General features: G+C 35.0%; 1 protein-coding gene across 10 annotated transcripts in view; it reads right to left on the bottom strand.

Moving 5' to 3' along the window:
* The window catches only part of RYR2 (ryanodine receptor 2), a 386098-nt gene that overhangs the window by 107961 nt on the left and 253042 nt on the right, over positions 1–25095 (bottom strand). For all 10 annotated transcript variants that reach the window (XM_039706867.1, XM_039706870.1, XM_039706871.1 and 7 more), the window contains 19 exons: positions 24730–24889; positions 24499–24585; positions 23566–23792; positions 21854–22655; positions 21140–21340; positions 20904–21009; positions 18382–18525; positions 16631–16904; positions 13913–14027; positions 13202–13334; positions 11981–12084; positions 10429–10564; positions 9551–9737; positions 8945–9050; positions 7288–7408; positions 5828–5997; positions 4475–4695; positions 3098–3188; positions 458–598 (listed from right to left, as the gene is read on the bottom strand). In XM_039706867.1, the coding sequence (XP_039562801.1) occupies positions 458–598; positions 3098–3188; positions 4475–4695; positions 5828–5997; positions 7288–7408; positions 8945–9050; positions 9551–9737; positions 10429–10564; positions 11981–12084; positions 13202–13334; positions 13913–14027; positions 16631–16904; positions 18382–18525; positions 20904–21009; positions 21140–21340; positions 21854–22655; positions 23566–23792; positions 24499–24585; positions 24730–24889 (3526 nt within the window). The remainder of the gene's footprint in view (positions 1–457; positions 599–3097; positions 3189–4474; positions 4696–5827; positions 5998–7287; positions 7409–8944; positions 9051–9550; positions 9738–10428; positions 10565–11980; positions 12085–13201; positions 13335–13912; positions 14028–16630; positions 16905–18381; positions 18526–20903; positions 21010–21139; positions 21341–21853; positions 22656–23565; positions 23793–24498; positions 24586–24729; positions 24890–25095) is intronic.

The raw sequence follows: 25095 nt of genomic DNA, 5'->3' as shown, positions 1-25095 counted from the left end.
CATTCTTCAGATGTCAGGAAGAGAGCACAGCAAAGGAATACACACAGCATTCATTAACACTTAGATTTGGAATTAAACTCATGAAATTTTAAGCAGGTTTGTTAAAAATAGTCACAGAATGAACAATAAATACATACCAAGACATATTATTAAATTTTTGTTTGATACAGAATTGATTCAAGTGTGCTGTAAGTACAACTACTAAACAGAGAAGTGTAGATACATCTCAAGATAATGGCTTTAGTGTTATAATTTTGTTAATTAGGAGATAAAATTTTATACCTACATTAAATTAGAAGCTATATGAGAAAGATTTAAATTCACTAAAGCCTGTAATTTTTTTTCTTCAAAGTGCATGATACAATGTTACTATAAGCTGGGTAAAAATTACAGATTTAAGAAAAACGATTACACAGTAAGGATTTTACAGTAATAGATGGATACTAAAATTGCTTACCTTTTGAGATAAAGCATCAAAAATACCCCAGAACAATTTTCTGGATAAATGAAGTTCTTCTTCTGATGCAGCACCAAAGTTACCCCATCCACTTGGCAAACAATAATACTTCCAGCATCTTTCATAATGATTTGTCAGCAACTGAAACAGAACATATTTTGAAAACAAATGAAATGCAACTGCTGAGGTTCTTCCATTCTGGCACTCAAACATTAGACAGATGCTACCAAAAAAAAAATGCTATACTTTTATCAATAAGTGATGTTGAATATACATTTTTTAAATCACTGGTGCATATACATCCAGAAGGAGCAGTTTTTTCATCTTTGTTTCAACACCATTTTGTAAAGATTTTTGGAAAATATTGCAAGTCACAGTCAGTAGAGAGCTGATGTGATTTCCCTTTTTCCAGTCTGAATAAAATTTAAGTTGGAAAAATGCAGACATTTATAAAAAAAAAGTGTATATGTGCATAAATAAAGACAGGAATTAAATTTAAAAAACCCACATCTGATATATAGAAGTGAGGATTTTAATAGCCAAAAATATAATCCTGATACTGCACTGTTCTCTTACACTTTCAACAAATCAGGAAAAAAATCCCAAAACAATACATGTCATATGTGTGTATATCTTCATATTTAAATAATCTGTAAATATATATTTACTATTTAAATTGTCGGATGACTAAAGAAAAAATGCAAAGTACTTAGATGCATATAGAATGCAAAAAGACAGAAGTTTTACCATTTATGCAGCACCACGGGAGTCTCTGAAATATGGACTCTAAGAGCTGAACATATTTGAAAATATTTTTTTAACTATATTCAATTACACAGTGGCCAGACAAGTTTGCTTTTGGACTACATGTCAATAATAATATATATGAATATGTTTTTAAACATACTCAAGAGAGTAAGATAGGTTTAGTCTTAGAGAAATCCCTGATGAAGCACTGAATGTTATTTAAGAGGAAATAAAAACAAAGTAGTCCTATTCCAAAATGTCTGAACTACATGGAATACAGAAACAGCATCACAATTTGAATTTGCATGCTGCTTAAAACCTGAGGCAATTTTTAACTGTAGAAATCAGCAAATGTCTTCACAGTAGATAGCACTGTATTCTGATTTGCCTTCTCCATTTTCTCCTCTCTTCCCAATCAAAATTACATTTTCAAATGTCTGATTAACTTACAGCTGCCTCTTTATAGTAATATAACTGGCTTGCCAGCACAGGCCCGTAAGGAATGCACACTACAATACTACAATACTTTCAAATCAGAAACACAGCAGATATGGGTAGGAGTCCCTTGTTAAATCACTGGATTTAACTGTCAGTGAAACCTTTTAAAAGTTATAGGTCTATCTTCAGATAAAGAGTTCAATTTCTTCAGAAGTTTTAGTCTTTTAGGTGTCAATGGACAAAATCCTTTGCCCATGCCAGCACCATGGTTCTCTTCACTCGCTACTCTCGCAAAGCCTGATTAGCCAAAAGGATCCAATTATTATTTCCTTACTGTTCAGTTCAGCAGCAAGGGCAGCTCACTGCAGTCATGACCCTTGGTATCACAATATCTTTTCTTTTAGATGAACAGTTGTCAAGGAGCTGGGTTTGTTTCTTCTCCCCACAAAACAAAAAAACAAACCCTGAAGAACTACAGCCATACATGAAGTGCCAAGTTACTATTTGGTTTTAGCAACACATAAAATGCCATAATGCATCAGAAGGGTCCCCTTCAGGGCAGTATACTGAATTATCAAGTGTTTTTCTCACAGGCATGAAAGAATGGCTACTTCAGAATCTTTAGCTTGATTGAGGATTTCTGGGGGGCGGGCATAACCAAATTATGAAGTCCTTGGAAGAACTTCAGCAGCAGGCCCTGGCTATGGGATAACAATTTAAATTCCTCTTCTTATATCAGAGTTGCAAATGTGCTGATATGCTCTTAAAGCATAAAAACATATTAAATGAGAAAATATTAAGTATCCAATGCAAAACTGTGGTGGGAAAGCTAAAATAGACTGCTAAAAAACAGTAGGCAAGGTGTGGAAGCAAATGTTTATTAGAAGTGATTATGACATCAGGAATCTTTAAGGAATGTGTCAGCTCCAAAAGGAAAAAACCCTCACTTTTCTTATGCATTAGAAATCAGAATAAAATGATACAGCTAAACTTTTGTGAGCTGAAAACAAAATGTAACATTACTACCAAGCATTATTACTTAAGAGATTTCCAGGCACCACCACGAGAGAAAGAGTCCTTTTTCCAGAAGCAAGGAAAACCAATACAGAGGCAAATGGAAGGTCACGTACAAACTGTAATTGTTATGTTCTGTGCAATGGATTCTGTGCCCTGCCCCCAAAGATTTTTCAATGCTGTTTTCACATAGGCTGAAACAAACAGGCAATAACTAAAGGAGAAGCAAACATTAGACCCAGACTTCATAATTCCATATGGATGGATGTAAATTAGATTGAATTTCTCTTAAATCAACAATTTATCCTTAAAAACTATGGTGTTAGATTACGGCAGAGTGGAAATAACATAACAAAGATTACAGAGAATCTTCTCCATGCAAATATTTTCTGTTGCATTCTGTCATAAATAATGCTGTTGAATACTAATATTTACTTTTACCTTGAGAGGCATCTTTGCATGTTCATTTAACAGAGGTACATCAAATACTAATCTCCTCAGCAAATGCTGCATCATGGAAGGCCGCAACTGCCTAAAAGCAGACAAACCATTTCAAAAGGGTGTACCAGCACAGTTTCATGTAAATAATTGATAAATACTTTAAAGCAACATATCAGCTCTATGCCGTTAAAATTCTTCAAATGCATACAATATTATTTTCCTTGTGGCACTAGGGCACCACAGGTCCAGAAGAAAGCAAACAAGTGTTTGCATCAAATGGTTCAAAGAAGCCAAGAAATCATTTGATCTACAGACAGAGAAAACCAGGAAAAAAAAAATCCTGAATTTTGATAATGCGTATTAGGATCACCATGCTCATCAAAAAAGGGTATAATGTTGATTGCTTGTAATATATCTCAATGACTCTTAACATATCTTAGAAGCTAATGAAGACATAAGAGCACTCTCTCTTTAGATGTGCTAAACGACACGGCAGCGGGCACCAACTGGAAGGACAAAAGAAATTGTTAAAATATGTATTTTAGAATGGCATGGACGTTAAAGCTTTCCAGATAAACAGCAAAATCTAGTCAATTTTATTGGTTCCCATCAATGCCATGTATATATTAAATAGTCATCAAATACCATCTAATGTAATATATTTTTACACATTTTTTTCAGTATTATAATATAAATGTCTTGCACATATCACACACAATTAAAAAAAGTCATGGTGAAATACTAAAAAAAAAGGCAAACCAAATCCTCTGATGTACTGAAAGCCTAAATGCTGACTGCAATTAGAAGTTGAATTCATAATTGCCTAGTCAGCTTTTCATAATTCAGCCTGTGAGTTTACAAAAAAATTAGATAACCAACTGCTTTTGACTCTGCAGACACACAAACAAAATCTCTCACAAAGCTGTTCAGTAGAGACATGACAATACTAGTAATTTATTAGGATTTCAAATGGAACACACCATAAATAAACCTCTACACAGAATTAGATAAGTTATTGAATATCAATCACAAATCTTCACAGCCAAAATTATTTAAATAGCAATTCAGTCTATGTATAACTCTACAATTCCACAGCTTTTTCTTTTTGCATTCTTTTAGCTAATCACCAAGGTTTTAATATAAAAGGTTTGGTGATGGCAGAATAACTGAGGACTGAATGAATGAGAACTGAGGAAATACTGGTAATTCATAAAACTGCAAATTGAACACAGTAACTTAAAAACTATCACAATCATCTTACGGGGGAAAATAATCTTGTTTATGTTACTGGTGGCATAGTTCTGCATTCCTGTATTATAAATATCACATATTACTTTATCACTTAGCATTCTTGTACAGCCAGGAGTATTTTCTTACCCACAGATGGACAGCAAACACTCTTCAATAGAATCTCTCTGAGCTTTGGTAAGAGAGCATCCCTTGGAGAGTCTGTACACAGTGTGTAATAAGGAATCGATGAGGGAAGCGTGGTGCTCCGTGCCAGCAAACAGGGGAGCACATCTGGTCAGGAGAGGCAAGACTGCTGTGCAAAGATATCGATTCAGAGCCAAAGCCATATCCGTAGCACTTAAAGCAGCCTATAAATTAAACAGGACAGAAATTAGACTTGTCTCATCAGTGTGGTTACAAATGAAAAGAAATTGTTGGTTTTGTTCTGCAATTATAAAGGGGGAAATTTCCATAACACAGAAATAAGGATATGATGTCTACTGGAGCTAGATGCCTACCTTCTTCTGCTGCTTTTCAAGCGTCATAGAAAGATTTGGTTTTGTTTTTAATGAACAAAACCAAAAACAGTAACTATGGTCATTCAAAACCAAAATAATTTTCAAAATTATACTGAAGAATGTCCTAGCTGCTAAACAGAACACTCCTAAATTTCTTCACAGAAAGGGTTGTCAAGCATTGGAATAGGCTGCCTGGTAAGTGGTGGAGTCATAATTTTGGAAGTGCTCAAAAAAGCAGAATATATATTCCAAAAAGTGGATATGGCACTTGAGGATATGGTTTAATGGTGAACATGGTAGTGGTGCTAGCTTGACAGATGGACTTCATAATCTTAGAGGTCTTTCCTGACCTTAACAATTGTATGAGTCTATGATCCTAAATAACAACATCATTATTTTCAGAAAAAAATGTTGTATTAAAAGGTTGAATAGGAAAACCAAATTTAATGCCTTAGCCCTCATAATAGCTCTCTAACTCTAAGCTTTCTGGACAAGGACAGCTAAAAGAAATTAGATAAAAAGAAGACTCACAGAAAAAAAAAAAAAGCAGCAACAGTGAGGAGGAACAGAAATAGAAATGTGGTAATTTTCTAAATAACAGCGTAGATGTCCCTAACAAATGCACAGAGATGAACACTTTCTGTCTATCACTGGAAAGAGGCTCCCAGTCGCTTCTTCCCTGCTGCTTCATTGGCAGCTCATTTGATTTGGATTCCATAGCACAAACTCAGAAAGTCTCCTGAGGAAAGGCATTGCATCTTTTCTAGATAAGGGTATCAGTGCAAGTTCTTAAAAAGGGAGCATTACACTGGATGATGCATCTTGAAACATTATCAAAGCTCAGAAGCAACATGCAGTTCAGCCAGCATTTGAGAAACGCAGATGATGTGAAGACATAAAAAACACTGTTTCAAGGGATGAAAAATGCTGTAATGTTCAATAAGGTAAGAGAAGCAACATAAAAACAGACTGAAAACCTTACTGTATCTAATGAGGCAGCAGCACGAAGGTCTGGCAGAAAGCCAACTTCAAGAAGGTGTAGAAGAAAATCCTGGTCCTCAATTCCATAGACCCTGTCAAGGAACAAAACCATGGCTGCCTTGTGATCTGGGCAAAACCCCGCAGACATGTCAGGTTCCACCACAGTACCATCTAAAAGGAAGAAATAAGACTTCAGTGACAAGGATTCTCCTTCATCAGCAGACTAGGCAGTCATGCTGCTACTGACAGAGCTTTTGAATCTCTGTTAATATCTAGGCATCTTCCTCATATTTTTTTACACAAAGGAAACATATTTGCAGTTAAATCAAAAAGAATGCATAAGACAAATTCTACCCAGAGACCTCAAAGTCCCTGCACGTTTTTCTGTTTATGCTTTGTATATTAAGAGATTCTTAACAGTTGATATTCTAAATGCTAAGTACCTAAAACACAATCATTAACCCATATAACTACCTAGTTCTCAGCAGAAGCAGATGGAAAGTAAAATTACGCTTAAAAGAACGCTGCATCAGAGATCTCAGAAATGCAGCATTGGTGAGGATATCTTTAATGTATGACAAAGAATTAAGAATGTGCTAAAAAGTCCTACCTATCTCAAAATTTTAAAAATTGAATTCACTGAAATTTCAATGGAATTTCATTGAAATATTTTAAAACATTAGTACTTTCATTTTGGAAAGGAAACAAGCACTTCTGCATCTATGAGCTGCAGATTCCTACTGACATTTCACCTATAGGTCTATCCCTATTTGGAACATAAGTAAGTAATAGTAAAATGGACTTATTGATCTTTTCATCTCTTCTACGGTAACCTATTGAAAAATCTTGTCCTGTGTCTCAACAATACAGGTTGCATTTATAATGTTTTCTCTCCAGACCCACAAAAAAGCAGAGGCAATTCCTTTCCCTTTTATATAGGTGCTCACGTAGCTCCCACTATTGCAATCAATTTTTTATAGGCAGGAAAAAGAAGAAATGCATTTGCCTATGTATGTTACACCTATCTCTTCACCATAGTTGCTGGAGAACAACTCTGGTATCTTAGTAAGATCTGCTAGAAGCAATTGATAGGGTTAGAACAGCAAGAGCTAACCATTATGTTATTCAGAAATCAGACTGCAGTACTTTAAAACAGTTCTAAAATCAGAAAGCATGCATTTTAAAAATTCTTTTTTAAGTTGTAATAGATTTTCATAGTTCAATTTAACAGGATTTATATCCTGTTAAATATGTGATTTAGGAGCACACAGAATTGACTACAACATGCAGAATGATTTTTGAAACATGTATGAGATACACATGATCTGTCTTTTAATTCTCATAATAAAAAGTTGAATTTCTATAATTTTTTTAAATGCTGAAAAAAGTATGACTGTCAGTATGACGATAAATTGCAAATCATAAGACTAGGATAGAGGAACAAGTGTAGCAAAATCTTACCTTTTGCTATGGTTGGCATGTGGAAAGCAATACTGATTACTCCCACCAAATCTTCAAGTGGAATCAAAGACCGTAGAATTGATCTGATTCTAATGGCTTCTCCTTTACCAGCATGAATTAGCTAATAAAAAGACAAATAAAAATTTAGAAAGGTCTTCTTTTTGTCTTCTATACAAAAGAATAACTGTTCCCAAAATTACATTATAATTAACAATGTAAATTTCATGCAATCTGCATCAATTTGCTGTAGTTTGGATGCAAATGTACGAAGTCTAAAAATTTACATGTTTGCTTATTAAATAAAACTAAGTTCATTTTTGTAGCCATGATATTTTAGTGAAAATTCCTCTGTTAGGATTTTTCCTGTCCTGAGGAGCTGAGAGCCTCAGGAAAGAAATGTAAACAATAACTATCTGCTGCTGTGAATGCCACAGGTGCATCTTCCATTGGTCCATGTGGATTGTTTTCAATTAGTGGCCAATCACAGCCACCTGTGCCAAGGCTGTGAGCAGTCACAGGATTTTGTTATGCATTCCTATTCTGTTCTTGTCTTTGTAGCCTTCTGATCATTCTTCCCTCTCTGTTCTTTTAGTATAGTTTTTATGTAGTATTTTAATATAATATATAACATAATAAATCAGCCTTCTGAGCAAAATGGAGTCAAGCCTCGTGTCCTCACACAAGGGGTTGCCGAGACAAGACATTTTCAGAACAGAAATCAGGTAAAGCTGGTGAACAAAGCCTTACAATGCAGCAGCATACGGTGAGAGGGGTGGGGAAGAAAACAAAAACAGATTTTCAGATGGAAAAAATTAGGGTTTTGTCCTGGTCAAATAAGACACTTTCAATATCTCAATTGTTGGTTTTGTTTTTAAAAGAAAATGCAGCAGGACAGGGAGAGAACAAGACAATTTTTTTATTCAAACGAAACAGGTATTCATACACTGACCTTATTAACTACATGTATCTCTCCTCTCTCAAGTTATCAATCCCTGCACAAATTTGATACTGATCTATACTAATGTATATTAATTAGGACACATTCCAGTATGAAATGAGAAACTATGTATAACTAAATTTCTGAAGAATAATAATGTATTTTGAATCATAAACAACAAACATTTTCAAATAGTTTCAATCTCTAACATAAGAGAAAGTGTTCATAGTGTTTCTGTCCTTTGTATCCAATGCCTGAAATAGTGACATCTTTTCTTTGAGGTTTGTTCAGTGTGAATAGATTTTGAGTTATTTATGTGTATATCCAAGTATAATGCTTATCCCTACATTTTAAAAAAATGCCCTATAATATTTACATTTACATGAAACTTTAAAAGTCTGTTTAAAATATGAAGTATAAAACTTTAGTTTATAAAGAATACATCACTCTACACCATTCCAGCAAACAGGGACATTTGAGGAATTTTATTGTCACAATGGACAGTCAAAAAAAAAATCTATTAAAAAGAAGAGCTTCTGAGGATCTTTTCCCCCTTGCCAATCAATAGAACAGGACATTATGTCCACTAAGATACTACGTGGCCATACCACTGCTTTAATACCTGATAGCATGATACTGAGAAAAAAATGAATGGCAAGCCTGTAACCTATAAAACAAGTATGCCTTTACTTTCCAGTGTCTGAAGAACATAAAACTTACATGCATTTCAGGAGCACAACGTCCTAAGAGATCAATTAAGGCCGCATAAAAGGTCATGATTGCATTTCCCATGTGAATAGTGTCATCTTCCTGCTCTTCTATTTCACTGTAATTAGTTAGATGTTACAACAAGCAAAAGATTTTTTAAAAAAGAACTTTTTAACAAGAGTAATAAATAAAGAAAATCTTCTCATACATGTAACAGCTTACAGAGAGTAGCTTCTGTTAACAAATGCACTCACAGCAGACTAAGACAAAATGTAGTTTGCCCCTAAAGATTGCAGCAACATCTCCATTGTAACCACTGGCACTCTTTATATGTCTCATTTTGCATCGATGGACTGACTCTTAATGGAATGAAAAAGAACAAACAGAATTCTAGAGATGTCTTAATATTTGGAGAGAGTTAATTAAATTAATAGTGTGGAGGAAGCACCGTTTAGCAAAAGATAATCTCTCTCCGACACAGAATCCAAGGAAGGATGAACTGGTAACTCACAGTTACCAGTTTTGTTTTAAGTTAAAACAAAAAAGTCATTTCACATCTAAGATCACAAAACAAATAAACAGATATGATGGCAATGTAAGCAATTCTGCTGCACTTACAGGGTTTTGCTAGATCCATTACTTGGGGAAGGTCCATCTCTTGTTCGATCTTCTGATATTTGTATTGCCTCCTCCATGGCAGCAAGCAGCCCATTGCCTCCTTCTCCTCTTAGAGCAGGACCAAAACACTCAGGTCGGCGAATAAGCAGTCTGACTACAACATTAGCATTCTCCTCCACACTCTCTCCTACCACACAGAACAAATATCAGGATACAAGATTATATCAAAAAGAGTTCTGAAATATAATCAGGAAAAAAGGTACAAAAAAGAGCAGAATGCATAGATACTTTTTACTACAAAACAGTTTAAATATCACAAAAGAGTTGCATAAACACGTATACTCCTCTATTACTGTAATGAAATGAAAAAAAAAGTATGAAATAAAATATGATTTAATTCAAAATTAATGAGAGCCTAGGAATTAACTATGTTGTAAAGGATGTTTAAAGCACCACTGAAACTACTGAATTTTAGTAAAGACTCAGTCAAGTGCAACAGTTAATGAGTATACCAATATAATTGCTTGGACACTAAAACTGGACTATCTAAATCTTCATAAAAAGATAGGGCTTTGGCTCTATATCTACCATGAATTTATCACAAAAAAGATTTAGGAATCTGCTGTACTTCCAAAGGAGACATGGGCATTTCAAAAACCAAAACTGGACCCAAAAAATGGGGCACAGGTTCACCGGACCCTAGGTGCCCATTTCAAAACTCATATAAGTTAGTGTGTCTTGAATAATTCTACTCTTTCTGCAGGTTCTTTTATTTCACCAAGTTAGTAACTTACCAAGTTAGCTTGTGTTACAATTTAAAATTACAAACTTATTTAGATACTGGAGGAAGTTATAAAATGTTTAGGCTTCTACTCTACCATTGCAAAAAACAGCAAAACGAAGAAAATCCAAATATCTTTCTCCTTCAACTGGATTCCATCCAATGTCTGGGTAGCCTTTACAAATCAACAAAGGACAACTCTGCAACCCACATCCAGCCAAGTAGCGAACCACCTAAAAGCAAAGTTGGATGAAAAAGATATTAAATGTGAAAAAGAAGAGAAGTGCAACTACAAAGGGAAGCCTCGTCATACATTGTCAGGATATGGTATCCTCAATCTCTTATCCCTGACAAAACTGTGTCATGCTTTGGGCAAATCTGAAGAGCACCCTCTTTCTTGGTTCACTTTTCCAGTCTTTTCCTACTCCTGCCATGAACTGCATGATCTACTTATCTCAATTTCTCATTTGTCATTTGTCATCATTTGTCTCTCTAGAATATGCTTCTCTACCTTTTACCTCATTTCTCTTGCAACTCTGAATATTACAAATTAGTCAATTTTGCAATATCCTCCAACCATATACCATCTATAATTGAAACCAAATTTTTTCTTTCATAAAGAATAAAAGGTCCACTTTTTTTATTTTCACCATTCATTTTCACTTGTTTTTTTTTCCTTTCTTTTTTATATGCACAGCCACAATTACAGCAGGAATTACACTCCCTGTAACTGAGGACTATATGCTCAGTAGTAGTTTTCAGTTGGCTCTTTCCTTTCTGAACTGTAAGAATTATAAGCACAGCCTTTAGCCAGTTTGGACAGCTTCTTCTTGCTGAGCACTTATAAGAAAGCTAAGGCTGATAATGTCCTTTTAAATACACATGGTCCATCTTCCTATTCCAAGTAAGGAATATCTGCACTTTTATCATTCCTGACAGATGTTTTCCTATGAAGATTACATCATCTCCAGAATCTGAAGTCTTCAAAAAAAATTGGATATTGCAATTCCTCTGTCTTTTCTTAAAGTTTTTAATGTCTACCTTGAATCTATCTTTCCATTAATTAACCTGCTTTTCCTATCCACTACTGACAGTATAACTATTATTTTATTCCTCCTTGCAGCAACAATTTAGACATACTACACAATTGTCACAGATTCTCTTGAGTGTTTTATTCTTTAGTGTAATTAATCCAAATTTCTTAAACTTTTCTGAAACAGGTTTAAATGTTAGGAGGAAATACAACAGATATAGACAGATATCTCTATGAAAATTTGTCATCTACTGTAACAAGTTGTCACAAAGCTCCTAGTAACCCTTATTGCCTCATGTCACCACTGCGTATCACCATTAAAAGAACAACAAAGAAAGATTTTAGCAACCAAGTTTTGTTGGATATGGACTCCACTACTGCAAAATTAAGTCTCCCTTGAAGCAATTCTTTTTGGCTACAACTGTGTGTGTAATCACTGCAAAAACTCTGTTCAACTCCTCAGATCACCAGCAGAAACAACAACCAACCAAGTTCTCAATCTTCCCCAGAAAAGTACCAGAAACTGACATATAATCTTGGATTTTGTTTACACCAAGAAAAGAGTATCTTCTCCTCTACACAAGGGAAAAAAATGCTTGATGAAGAAGCTACCAACCTTCTCCAGATCAGGCTCCCTTAAAGCCAGAGCAAGTTCATTGTTATCCATTACAGATGCTGCAGCAACATCTAAAGGAGTTGACCCTCGCATAGAAGGAGAGGCTGTTAAAATAACATTTAGTTTTAACATCAATTGAATAAACCCCAACAAATTCACAGGAAATGCATTAACTTTTTTAATAAGATGCAACATTTTGTCATTAGGTAGGATATGATTATAAATATATCATTTATACATCTCACTTTATAATACATCATCACACACTTGCATGAAATTTAACAGTGATATGAAATGAAAATACAACATGAATGTTCAAGCTAAAAACAGCTTGTCTTGCACATTCCTCTTCCTATCATATACTTTAAGATGTCATTCTCATTTTCCTAACTGACACAACTCTGTTTTAAGGAAAATGAAGTAATTATTTTATGTCTAATACATGGACATGCCACCAAATGCACTGAAATAGAAAATATATTTACACTTTGATATATAAGATTGTATTTTTTTAAATGTCAGTAAATATAGCATTAGAAAAATCTAAGGTTTTCATATTGACTCTCCAAACACATTTGATTTCAGCTCTTCCTTTTCAAAAAGATTTTGAGGTTAAACTTCAGTTCTATGCTGATCATTTATGATCATTTTCAAAATTACCATGATGATTGCTAAATACAAATATATTGTCAATTTCAACTACTAAATTAAATAACAACAAATATATTTCCTCTACAACACTTCAGGTGAGTAGGAAAGCAATTATTTTAAGACAGTTTCAAGGTTAACTTCTGGGCATCAAAATATGCTTCTAATCAAGCAAATGAGCTCTGTGTTTCTCCCACTGTCACAGCTGTATACTGACCAGTACACAGAAAAAAGTGTAGGGGTGCAAGCTTGAGCAGTGAGAGGTAAGCCTTAATGAAATGCTGCCAAAATTTATCAATGATTCTCCTTGTAAAAACAGGAATATATTCTGTTCCTCAACATTAGCAACTAACCAATATGTCTCTGAATGTTCAGGCATATACAACAAAGTGTACTAAATTAGCTCAATGCTACTGTCAGGGAAGTTGTTTAGAGCTAGCAATACAGTTAATGAAGATATTTTGCACCAGAAATATAGAAATTTCAATACATAGTGAGCAAATAGAGGGATGAAGAAAGATATAGGTGGTTGCATATATAAATCAGCAAGAAATTTTAAATTTTAATACTTACCGAGGCCAACACTGCTGTTTTCCAATAAATAGCTCAGATGATCAAACATAGCTTTTTGATTCTGCCTGCTGATGCGGCAAAAATAACATAGAAAACGACAGCAGTTTGCCACCATCTTTGGGAAAGTGATTTCCTAAGATGCAAATAAAAACAGACTGACCTTCAAACTCTAATACAGGCATTCAACATGCAAAGGATCATTTTATATAAAGTCTTCTAACATACTAATATGTAGGTGGTGTACTCATTGCCCCTCAAGGAAAGTAACTGTTTCGGTTTCTCATTGGAATCAACTGCCCTTCCCAGGCAGTTAGTAAAACCTTAAGCTTCAAAGATCAATGTTAAAAACCAAAGCTGGGATCACCCACAGATTCTAGATTCAAACATGAAAAAAGGTGTATACTCAGTTTCATAGAGTAATACTGAGTTGTTTTTTTAATTAGTTGATTAAAAAATCTCCCCTTTAGAACATAATAAACATAGAAAGTGCTACAGTTTTTTTTAAAGCATCTAAAATTGCAATGTTAATAATACCTTCCTCTGGAATGGAAGGAGAGATTCTTCTAAAAAACTTAGTCAACTATTATGTTAATGGAAATTAGTAAAAGGTTATGATCCCAGTACCTCCAGTGATAGCTCAGTGCTTTATAGGAAAAAGCTTTGAACAGCTCTATCATGAACTCTCTGCCTTCTAGCAGTGAAATGCTTTACCTTGGATTCTCCTCCACCAAGCACATTCACCATCACTTCCATGACAGTTTCATGCATGCCTAAAGCTCTCATGAGATTTGGATGTTGGTAAAATACTTTATTATTCATGATGTCTCTACAGGAAAACAAAACAAAAAAAATGTTACGGACCAGAAATTTACCTATTATGTTATTTGCAAAGCTGTGCAATTCTTCACTACCTCCTGAAGTAAAAAATTACCTCAGGGACTTCTCCCATTGAGTTTCAATCTCTCCTGTCTATTTTTCTATGCACATTGTGGAAGAATGTGACCTTTGTTTTCCCATATTATAGTTAGTGCGCTAATTACCCCTTAATTACACTGGAGTAGAAGACTCTTCTACTCTCATTAGAAATTCCGTTCAGATCTAAATCTATGTTGTGACAAGAACGTCATCAAAACTGCTATATTATTTTACATTTTAAATTCAATCATGCAATATTTTTTGACACAAAAAGCCTTTTAGATCATTGAAACATGGAGACATTTCCTATATGCCATCAAAAGCAATAAAAAAATCCTAGGGGAAAGAGGTATCCAGCTATCTGCTAAGTGTGAAAACCAGAAGCTGCACAATGATTCATGACTTACTGTTCAGTAAAACTCTTCTATATATTTCATCAGAACAGATTTTCATATTTAAAATCAAACTTTAAAATCGTAATGTCAATATTTTATTTGACATGGTATATCCAATAAAAAGTCTAGTTTAAAGAATAATTAAATTTCCAAAAAATATAATTAGTCTTGAAATCAAATACAACCCATAAATAACTGTGGAAGCAATTAGGCCATGGGAGAAAAGGATTAGAAGGTCACTAGAGAAAACACTGTTGGCAACTGCTCAAACTTCACTGTACATTTTAAACAGTTCTGGGTTTTTTCCTCCTGACCTAAAACTCCTTCTCTCAGGCAGGAAAAATTCAGCCTTTTAAAAGATGAGATGTGAAGAAGACTATTTGACACTGAGTTTTAGACTCCCAGTAATTTTTTGCCTAAAACTGAATTTCTATCAGTAATGATGCCTCCAAAAGCTGTCTCATCTCCTTTCTGCAGTAATGCTTCAGGCTTGAAAAAAGACCTCAATGGTATCAATCTTCCAAGACATTCTAAACTCCTGGTTATCTGCAGCAACTTTCTTTTACAGAAAGCAGTACAGAATGTCAAAATGTCACTTCAAAGGCTGGCCACCAGCAGCATTGTCCTACTTTGCAAATTATATCCATTTTCAGTGTTCTGTTTAACTGTGAACTGTATTACAAAATGTCATGCTTAGGGAAAAAATCTTAACAGCATTTCTGAGGAAACTGAGTTTTAAGGCAGCAATAAGTAACACTTCAATTTCTCAGCTGAAAGAAAGGATAAAAATAAATCCAATTAAAAAAAATTGCATTTCTAAAAAGGTGTTGGAGCTGAGCTTAGTTTAGCCTCTAAAAGGTACAAATACCACAGCTGGGTAACTTACAAGTTAAACAAGATGTCATAGAGACTACCAAGAAAGATAACAGGAAGAGGCAGTGAGAACAGTGGCTTAAGTTACACCAGACTTTCACGTATCAGCAAAAAACCCAATAACATTCAATATATTCAGAAAATCTTGGTTCTTAATTCACAGCAGAAAATGTTGAGGGGAAAAAATGTATAAGAACTAAACACAGAACATGACATGAAAACCAAATCTAGCAATCACTCACTCATTTTAGACTTCCTAAACTGGAGTGAAATCAAACATTTTCAATCTGTATAAAAAGGTAGATTTGGAAATGCCAGTACTTGACAGAGTCAGACTATGCCTTTTACCAAAGCCTTACCATGAGTATGCCAAAGACTTCAGCAACCATAAAATACTAATGAGACCTGCTGGTAACCTGAGAAGTAGGCATTGTTTATAATGACAATACAAAATTATGTATAGACATTATTTAGGTATTTGAGGCTTTCAGTAAGCTAAAAAAAAAAAGTATTTTGCACAACAAAAGCTTTGCTTCTGTTTGCATTCCTGGCATTCTTTATATGATGCTGTCTTTCATTCTCATAGCTCTTGCTGATTGGAGATTTTCAATAGATCACAGCAGATACTTACAATCAAAAGACATCTCTTTGAAAACATGAGAGAAAATAACCAACTAACCTCTTTCCTGCTAGAGACTATCATGTTTGCTTTATTCTTTCCTCCAACTGACCTCTTTATTAGACCGTACTTCACTATTATTAATCATATCTTTAGGAAGAATAACAATGTTTGAACTACTTCCCAGCTCAAACACACTATCCACATTTAGTGCAATAAAAAGAATGGCATATTGCAGATATGGGTAGGCACAACTTCCATTAGCTGAGTGCTGCAAGAAATCCTATGTGTCAAGAGCCAATAGTGCATTCATAGAAATGGATAGTATTCTTGACAGGATTCTTCACAACTATACTATTTAAAATGTAGTAATAAGACAGGTTCTGATGTCATAAAATATTACAAACATACTTTCAACTTACAGATGTCAACAGTTTCTCCCCCTATATAATACCTATAATGCTTCAAAGGCTTTATCTTACTACTGAGGATACTGTATAACTGAGAGCAGTGTCTGCATTTACACACATATTCAGATTCAAGCTTCATGTACAACCTTGGCCACAACCACACAGCAAATAACAAAATAAAATCTGTAAATAAAGAGAAGTTACTCCAGTTATTTACCCTAATCCACGAATCATAAGTTTCTCCTCTTCCTTCCCCATTCTGACACTAAGCAAGGAGCGGATTTGGCCAAGGGATGCCAGAAGATTGATGGTGTCTTCCACAGACACGCTATTGATGGTGTAAGTCTTGGGTAGGGCTCGAACCAGACCACCAATACCATCATACTGGCGATGCAGCAGCACAAACATGGCCCTCACTAACTCCGGGTCTTCTATCACTGACTCCTGGGCCCAACGCACCATCGTGTCTGAAATCAATTGCTGCAGAGTAGCTGTGAAGAAAATAAATAAATCACAGAATTACCATTAATTGCTCATTTAGCTTATTCCTTTGCCAAAGACAAAGGCCTTGTCAAATCATCATTTGTATATTCCCAGTTCAGTCTCCAATGAAACAAGAAACCTATATCAGGTAGTGCCACTGATAGTCTTTATTAGTAGGGGTATATGTATGTTTGGGAAAGATATGCTGATATAGACAAGCTATGTAATTGCAGTTAAGGTAATTCCAGGTTAACTCAAACTAACAAACAAAAAGAAAAGTAATTACAGAAAGATACTGAAGAAATAGTTTACAGAAAATAGAATGTTTAACAAAGAAGAGAATTCATGCTAATACAGGGAAAGGGGTAAAAATAGTAGTATTTCATTACTACTGTCCAGGCACTGCACTGCAGGTCTTTCCACTGACACAGAGTATGGCATTTTGGCATTTTTTAAGAATATAAACACTTTAAAATAAGGAAAAAGGTGAAATGTGTCTGCGCTGATGATTCAGAAGGACTGAAATAATTAATAATAAGAAGGGACACAATCCTAAGTTTTTTTGGGTGGGTTGGTTTGTTCTGTTTGGTTTTTTTTGGTTTTTTTAAGGAAGAATCCTGGGAGCAAGCAATCAAATTTTTTCCTGTTTTGATAACTGCAATACTGTATTTCACCTACCTGTGGGTCTGTTTGTTTAATGTAATAGTCTTTCTACTAATATGAGAAAGAGAAAATCAGATTTTATAGAGCTTTTATGCTCACTACAAGGAAAAAAAGGAAGAGATAAGATTCATCACCAGATTCTGCACTGACCTAGCCTCTAATTATCACATAAAAAATAAGGACACTTGAAAGTGCCACGTACGACAAAAAAAGGGAAAAAATAGAAAAATAAAGGCAACACTGACAAATAAAAAGATAAATAAAATTTAAATAGTCAGTTGGCACCAACTGCAGAATGAGGATGCTACTGGCAGTGATCCTTATCAAGATGAAAAAGCAGTAAATATCAGAAAAAATGACAGAGCAGCTGTTACAGTCAGCAAATCTTGAATTTTAGGTTGGGTGGGGAGGCTTCTGCTAATTGCAGTCTAATTGCAGATTATTTCATATGGTAATCTTCATGCAAATCCTGATTTGAAGCTGCTGCAGCTGAGGAAGTTCTCATAAAACAGGACCTTGCTACGATTATTAAGTCTGCACTAATTCTATTAAAAGCAAGATGTATTCAGAAAAAATTATGAGCCAACAAAAGATATAGGGCAAGAGTGCCACTAAAAGAAATTTTTCTCTACATCCCACTAGGAAACAAATCTGCCTAATAAATTCATCTGTGCCTGTTTTGAGTTAAGCTACAAACTTTAGGGTGCACAGATTTCCCTAAAAATACAACTTGCTTTGGCTGAAAATGTGTGAAGAACTTCCTGGTCTGTTTGGTCACCCTTTTGTAATTAAGTTGCAATAAACTGATTTAATTTTGCTTACAGGATGTCTTATCATCCTCATCAACTGTCTTCTCATCTTGTTTCTTCTTCATATTTGTAACTTTTTCCATAAGGTATAGGAGGCGACCCCTAATGGTTGAATCACTGTTGCCATCCAAGGTTCCATCTTCATCTAGTTCAATTCCTGAAATTAAAATGCACCAAGCAGTGAAAGAATAAAATTAAGCAAGCTACAGATATCTTGCATATACAAACATAATTAAACTGAACTACTGTTCTACTCTGAGGGTTTTCTATGGGACATGCTTAACCAGCATTTGGAATAAGTATAGAATAGGCCTATATGCCAAGCAGGAAAGTACAACTCGCAATTAGCAATTTAGCATATAAATTGTGTGATGTTACACATAAAACCTACAATAAATATATGTCCCCCAGTATGCACTTTTACACACTGATGTCTGTGTTTTGGACATATGTAGCCCAAAAGTGTAGATTAAGTCCCCAGAGATATAATGTGGTGGAAATGATAGTAGTAAAGATTTTTACCTAAAACATATAGAAGAAGTGAAAGCATGAGTGTTACAACAAATGTACTTTCCAGTGATCAGTCAGAAGAAAGTAGCCACCCTCACAATACAGTGCTTTTTCATGACATTACTATAACAAGCCATAAAAAGGTAAAAGCAATTAATGTGAAGAGTCACAGAATCATAGAACAGCTCTGTTTGGAATGAGCCTTTAGAGTCCAGCCTCCCAGCTCAAAACAAGTCCAACTAGGGCAAGTTGACCAGACCTACGTCCACTGAGGTTTTGAGTATTTCCTACGGTGAAGAGACTCTACAACCTCTCTGAGCAACCTATGCTTGAGTTCCATCACCCTACAGTAACAAACAACTATAATTCCTTGATTTTCAATTCATGTCACTAGACATCTCTGAGAAAAGTGAGTCTTTACCTTCTAAACTCCCCCTGCCCAACAGGTATTTATATACATTGATACCATCCCCCTTTGAGCTTTCTCTTCAAGTTAAACAACCCCAGTCCTTTCATTCTCTCCTTGTACAAAAGATGGTCCAATAATTTAACTATCTTTGATGGCTCCTCTCTGACCTCACTCCAGTACAGCCATGTCACTCGTGTACTGAAGACCCCAGCAAAGCTACTTTCTAATTTGCTCCTTAGCCTGTCCTTGCTGCAGGACTTATTCCTTCCCAGGTGCAGGTCTTTATACTTCCAATGCTGATCTCCATGGGATTCCTATAAGCTATTTTGCTTATTTTTAAACTTACTGACTCATGCAGAGGAATTCAAAATTGCAGAGGAATTCCTCATTGCAGAGAATTCCAAATCTTGACCTGCACCTATTTCTCACAATAAGTCCAAGTAAAAATGTCATTCAACCATTTTCTGGATCTTTTTGTTCCCAAAACAAGACCTGAAGTTAAGGGTTTTATGGAGAGTTCTTTAGCAGTCTTGAATTTTATAGGATGTTTCTTCATAACATAACATCATTCTTCTCAATTTCTTGCATCTCATTCTAGTTGTCTGATTTTTTTAATTAGATACAATTCCATTTATATCAAAAGTCATTTTGTTATATATTGTTGTAACAGGGCAATTGATGCTACATTAAGCAATGGTCATCTAAATTCATATTATACATTAAATCATATTACAAAATTATTTGAATGGTAGTCTCCTCTACCAAACTAATTAACAGTAAAGACACTGAAATGTCTTATCAGTTGGAACACAGAGATGGTCTGAAATCACGTAAATGAAATGTCTGTTTTCTCACAGTTATGCTAGTCCCTGAGCTCTAGTTGTGCTTCTTTTATTTGCAAACTTTCAATATATTTTCTCTCAACCATTCCATAAAATGTGAATCCCCAAGTGGTAGCTGACTAAGCAAGCAAACATTGGACTTAGGACAGGTAACTGTTTTACTTATTTTGCAATATACAGAGCAATTAGTTCTTTATTAATTAATGCACCCTCTGACCCACAAAATTAATTTTCTACTTGTAGATAATGCAAATTCCTATTTTCTTCTACAAGAAAAAGGTAACAAAAAATTATGTTAAGTAGTTTTAACAGAGCAGAATGATGAAAAACAAGGAAAGAAAAAACAAAGAATCAAAAGATAAAGTTTGTTTTCCTTTTCAAATGTTTATGTATATTATTTATTTCATCTGCATTTCCTGTTACCAAACACAAAAAACATATTGAAAAGCTGGAAAGCATTGAACAATAACCCACTGATGTCTGGACTGCTTGCCCCATAAGGAGAGAATAAAGAAACTGAGTTTGTCAGCTGGTAAAATAGATGCTTATGAAACAAAACATACAACATTCCCTTCTAGTTTAACCAGGTAAGAATATTTCCTTGGTCTTGACTAAAGGCTAATTATTTTTATTTGATAATATTTAAAATTTGTACAGTGTAATTTACAGACTATTAAGTTTTTATAAGATGTTTCTTATATAAAATTACTTATCAAAATTGCTTCTAAAGGTAATATAATTTAAAAAGTAAAAATATTCAGTAACAAGACTTACCACAGTGTGTCATTAGGTCTTCATGGAAATCCAAGAGTTGATCCCGAATTTCTTCAGGGCATGGACAATCATTTTTATCATCTTTAAAGTTCAGCAGCATGTTAATCTAGAGAATACAAAGAAAAGACAAATCACACTGATCTCCAAAAGGAAAAACTTTAAAATCAAACAGAACTCTGCAACATAAAAAGGCAATAAAGCGCAACAAGTAAGAAACTGTCCATTGTAAGCTGTACCTGCTCTTGAGGAGGGGATCGAAATTCTTTTGTTTTCCTAGCTGTCAGGGCAGCAGACATGTTCAAGGCCTGCATCACTTCATTGTACCGGAAGCGCTGATTCTCTTGAAGCTTGGCCACAAAATCATCAGAAAATGCTACAATGGCTTCTATTCGGTGTCGCACTTGGCAATCGCACAGGTACTGGAGTAGGTGACACATCTGAGAAAACAACATTGTGAGAGGCAGGAGTTGGAAAGCTAGGAAATATCTTCTGGATAATATGCAAGTAAGGATAGATTTCCTACTGCAAGTTACTATTAAATAAAGTGTCTGGATCATTTAATGCTGTTGTTTACTACACATAAAGAAATCTTACAGCAAGAATATCTGGCATCTGCAAGGGATTAATGTGCCTGAGACATAACTAAAGCTACAGCAGAATGGATTTACCCCTTTCTGCTAGGGAATTTCTTTTCTGTTTGGATCCATAACAAGGAGGAATCCACTATTAATGGCACTGAGCAAGTAATTCTTTTTAATGAAAACATAGTTTCTTGATCTATGGTGAGCAGGTTTATATCATCAGAAAGATACTAAGTCTTCTCATTTTCTGAAAGGAAATTACATCTCTATTTAACTGAAAAAAAATAATTTCAAAATGCTTTATTCCTTGAAAGATAAACTACCACATGAAGAAAACAGGAGCAACCACTATCAAGACAGTATTTTTACCTGCAATTTAACAGGTTCTGGAAGTTTCATCTGAAGGAGTCCTTCCTTTGGCATTTGCTCTCCTCTGATTTCTTCTTCTCCTTCTTCTGACTTGAGCTCATCTGAACTGAACTCCTTCTCTGAGAAATCAACTTCATCATCCTGGCTCACTGCTTCTTTGAAAACTCGGGGCTCAATCAACTGCAAGATGTGTTTCAGATCCTCATTGTGGAAGATTCCCATAATTAGTAGGGTATAAAAGAGCTTGATGAGAGGAACAAACAGAAATTCCGTAGAACCCCCAACTGGATCTCTGACATGGAGGCTTCCCTCCTGGACCGCTTCAGTCAGCATCTCTATGGTTTTGGCCTTCAAAATTTCCAGAGGGAATTCAGGACTGAACTGAAAGCATTCACTGCTAATGCTTACAAAACTCGGAGAGGAAAACTGCATTCTTGGCCGTAATGAAGTGCTAAGTCCTATACCAGGAAGGCCGTGTTTTTTGTTTTCATCAGGAAACAAAGTAATACTCTTGGTCTCATCTGTCATTGGAACTATAAATTCATTATTCATCATCAGCCTGGCAGTTGCATAGGTATTGAGATGGATGTCAATGAGTAAATCATAATATCCTGCACGTAACAATCCTGGCATGTACTTATTCTCAATAGCATAGAGGAGCTGAGATTCATCCACATGGCTGCACAGAGCATGGGCCACTCGGTTGTTGCCTAAAGCACAAACAGCTGAATACAATCGGAGGGTGTGGTAGTGAAATTTCAGCAGTTCCTCTTGTTCTGTCAGCTCTAAAATATCAATGGTTCTGCAGAGAAGGAAAACAGCATAGTAAATCACATATTCAAAAATGTCTTTTTAAGGGATTCAAATTTCGCCCTAAGGATAACATCTGCACAATATCAGTTCCAGAGATGAGTTTTTTCCACATTTCAGCTTCCATGTGAGAAACACTGTCAGTGTAATAATCAAGACTAACAACAAGGTTTAATCTTAAATTTATTCAAGTCACTCCTAAAATCATTACTTAAACTACTTTCAGTGGGGAAAAAAAGACCAAATTATTTACTTAACACAGAATATTTTTCCATATTAAAACAAGAATTCACATAACTGAAAATTAGGGTTTTAAAACCAGTTGGGGTTAAGATATTTATATCATTTACTGACTTTAAATCTGGGGCTACTAAGGGGCAACAGACTAACCAGAACATTTGAAGAGGGTTCAGTGTTGGGGCTCTTGGTGACTTTGTTTTCAGTTTAGGCACTGGCAAAATGGTCAGATATTTGGGTATCAAGGAAATCACAGAGTTAAATTCCTCAATTGTTTTGATTAAATTTAGGAAAATTAAGGGAATTACATTGGTCACAAATCTTGAAAAATCTCAACATAACCAGATTTTTGCTTATTTTACAGATTATCTTAAATAACTTATAAGCAGATTTTCTTTCATTTTCTTTGCAAATCTACATATACTACTGACATGTTTGGAGAGAAACTGGGAGAGGCTAGAAACAAAGTAAAAGAAGGGAGATTTTAAAACACTGGAAAATTGTATAATTTTTAATATTAGTTAAAACACACTGTCTGTATTTATTTGTGTTATAAACACAGTAAATACAAAAGAAGACCTTGGGCCTTTCTTACATAGATGGATATACATGACTAGGTCCGTAATCTCAACATAATTCTGGTACAATACAAAACAAACATCAACCTGTTTTCCTCAGGAATATGAAGGGCCATGAACTGCAAAGGATTCATGCACTGTATCATCCAGCCTTGACGTTCACTGATCCGAGACACATCCACCTTCAAGAAATGGTTTGGCACTCTGCTCCAAAGCACATGAGTCAAAAATTGGACATGGAGACGTGGGGGACATTGAGAGACTGGGTTTTTGTGTTCACTTTTGAATAATCCAGCAGATAATGGCATTACATTCTGGAAAATTCCAATGAAAGAGACAATCAGTTTCCTCATCTTTACCAAACACTGTATTTCTTTTCCAGAAATATACTCAACATATAGTAAAGTAGAGTAAAACAGGAAATCATCATTTTCACTAGTTTTTAAAACAAGCCAGGAACTGTTGAAAGATTAGCAGTAAGACAGCATTTTCCATATTTTTTTTAAGAACAGCCAAATTTGAAATATAAACTTGACTGCCACAGATGGTTACTTCCATGGACTTCACATTTCTTTTACCTCTACTGATTTCTTACACATCCAAGTATCCAAAGCAAGGTAGAAAAATTCAGCTCAGTTTTCTTGTGTTCTATCTGAATGTACTTTAAAAATTATTTTGAAACTCTAACCAAATTCTTCAGATACACCAGTCATCCATTCTCTGTTTGTAAAACTACAAGATTTGCTTTACCAACCCAAGTGATTTTATTTCACCATAAAATAAAAGACTCAGAAAATTGTGATCAGTTTCAACCTTTTTTATTCAATGTACTGTGTTTTAAGTTCATCAGGTATTTCAAACCAAGTTAAGAATAAAAATAGCAATAGTGCAAACACCTGGAATCATAGAAATGTTCCAAATACCAAGAACACATCACAGGAAATAAACAGCAAAAATAAAATAAACTTTTTTTATATTATTTGTTAGTCGTTAACCTGCACAAAAGCCAACATTATTTACCTTTATTCTTCCCAATTCAAACTGGAAAACATTGGGGCTTGTAGCTTGAGCAAATACAGCAGGAAACAACTTCGTACTTGGTTCAACCTAGATCAAACAAAGGGAAAACTTGTTGCTGTAACAGTCATGATTTCTTTGTCTCTACAATCTTGTACTAAAGCCTTTAATGCTGCAGGCTAAGGATTCAGTTTTCCCCCTTCCCACTGCAACACACCATCCAAAAAAACTCACCTGATAGTATGTGCCTAGCTCCTTGCCATTAGCTGTGAAGGTCAGCAGGCCACTGGCAGCATCAACCAAGCAACCAATCTCCAGACCATTGTTATTACGTCCTTGTCCAGGGCTCAGGCTCTCTCCTGCGCACACCATATAGCAGTTGCTGCGTTTTATACTGAATGTCAAAAGATAAATTTATTTATGAATGGTCTGCAAAATTTCTGCAACATACTAAGAGCAACCTTGCATGGCTGCAAACATACAGGCCCTTGTGGCCAAAAACAATGGATCACATCCCAACCACTGCCAAAATTCAATGAAACATGGACGTCATAACTGAAAAGAAAATAAAAACTGAAGATGACAATGTATGAAAAAGTT

Source organism: Passer montanus, unplaced genomic scaffold (assembly GCF_014805655.1).
Source record: "Passer montanus isolate IOZ18808 unplaced genomic scaffold, ASM1480565v1 scaffold2, whole genome shotgun sequence".
Taxonomy (NCBI): domain Eukaryota; kingdom Metazoa; phylum Chordata; class Aves; order Passeriformes; family Passeridae; genus Passer; species Passer montanus.
This window is presented reverse-complemented; position numbering and strand designations above follow the sequence as displayed.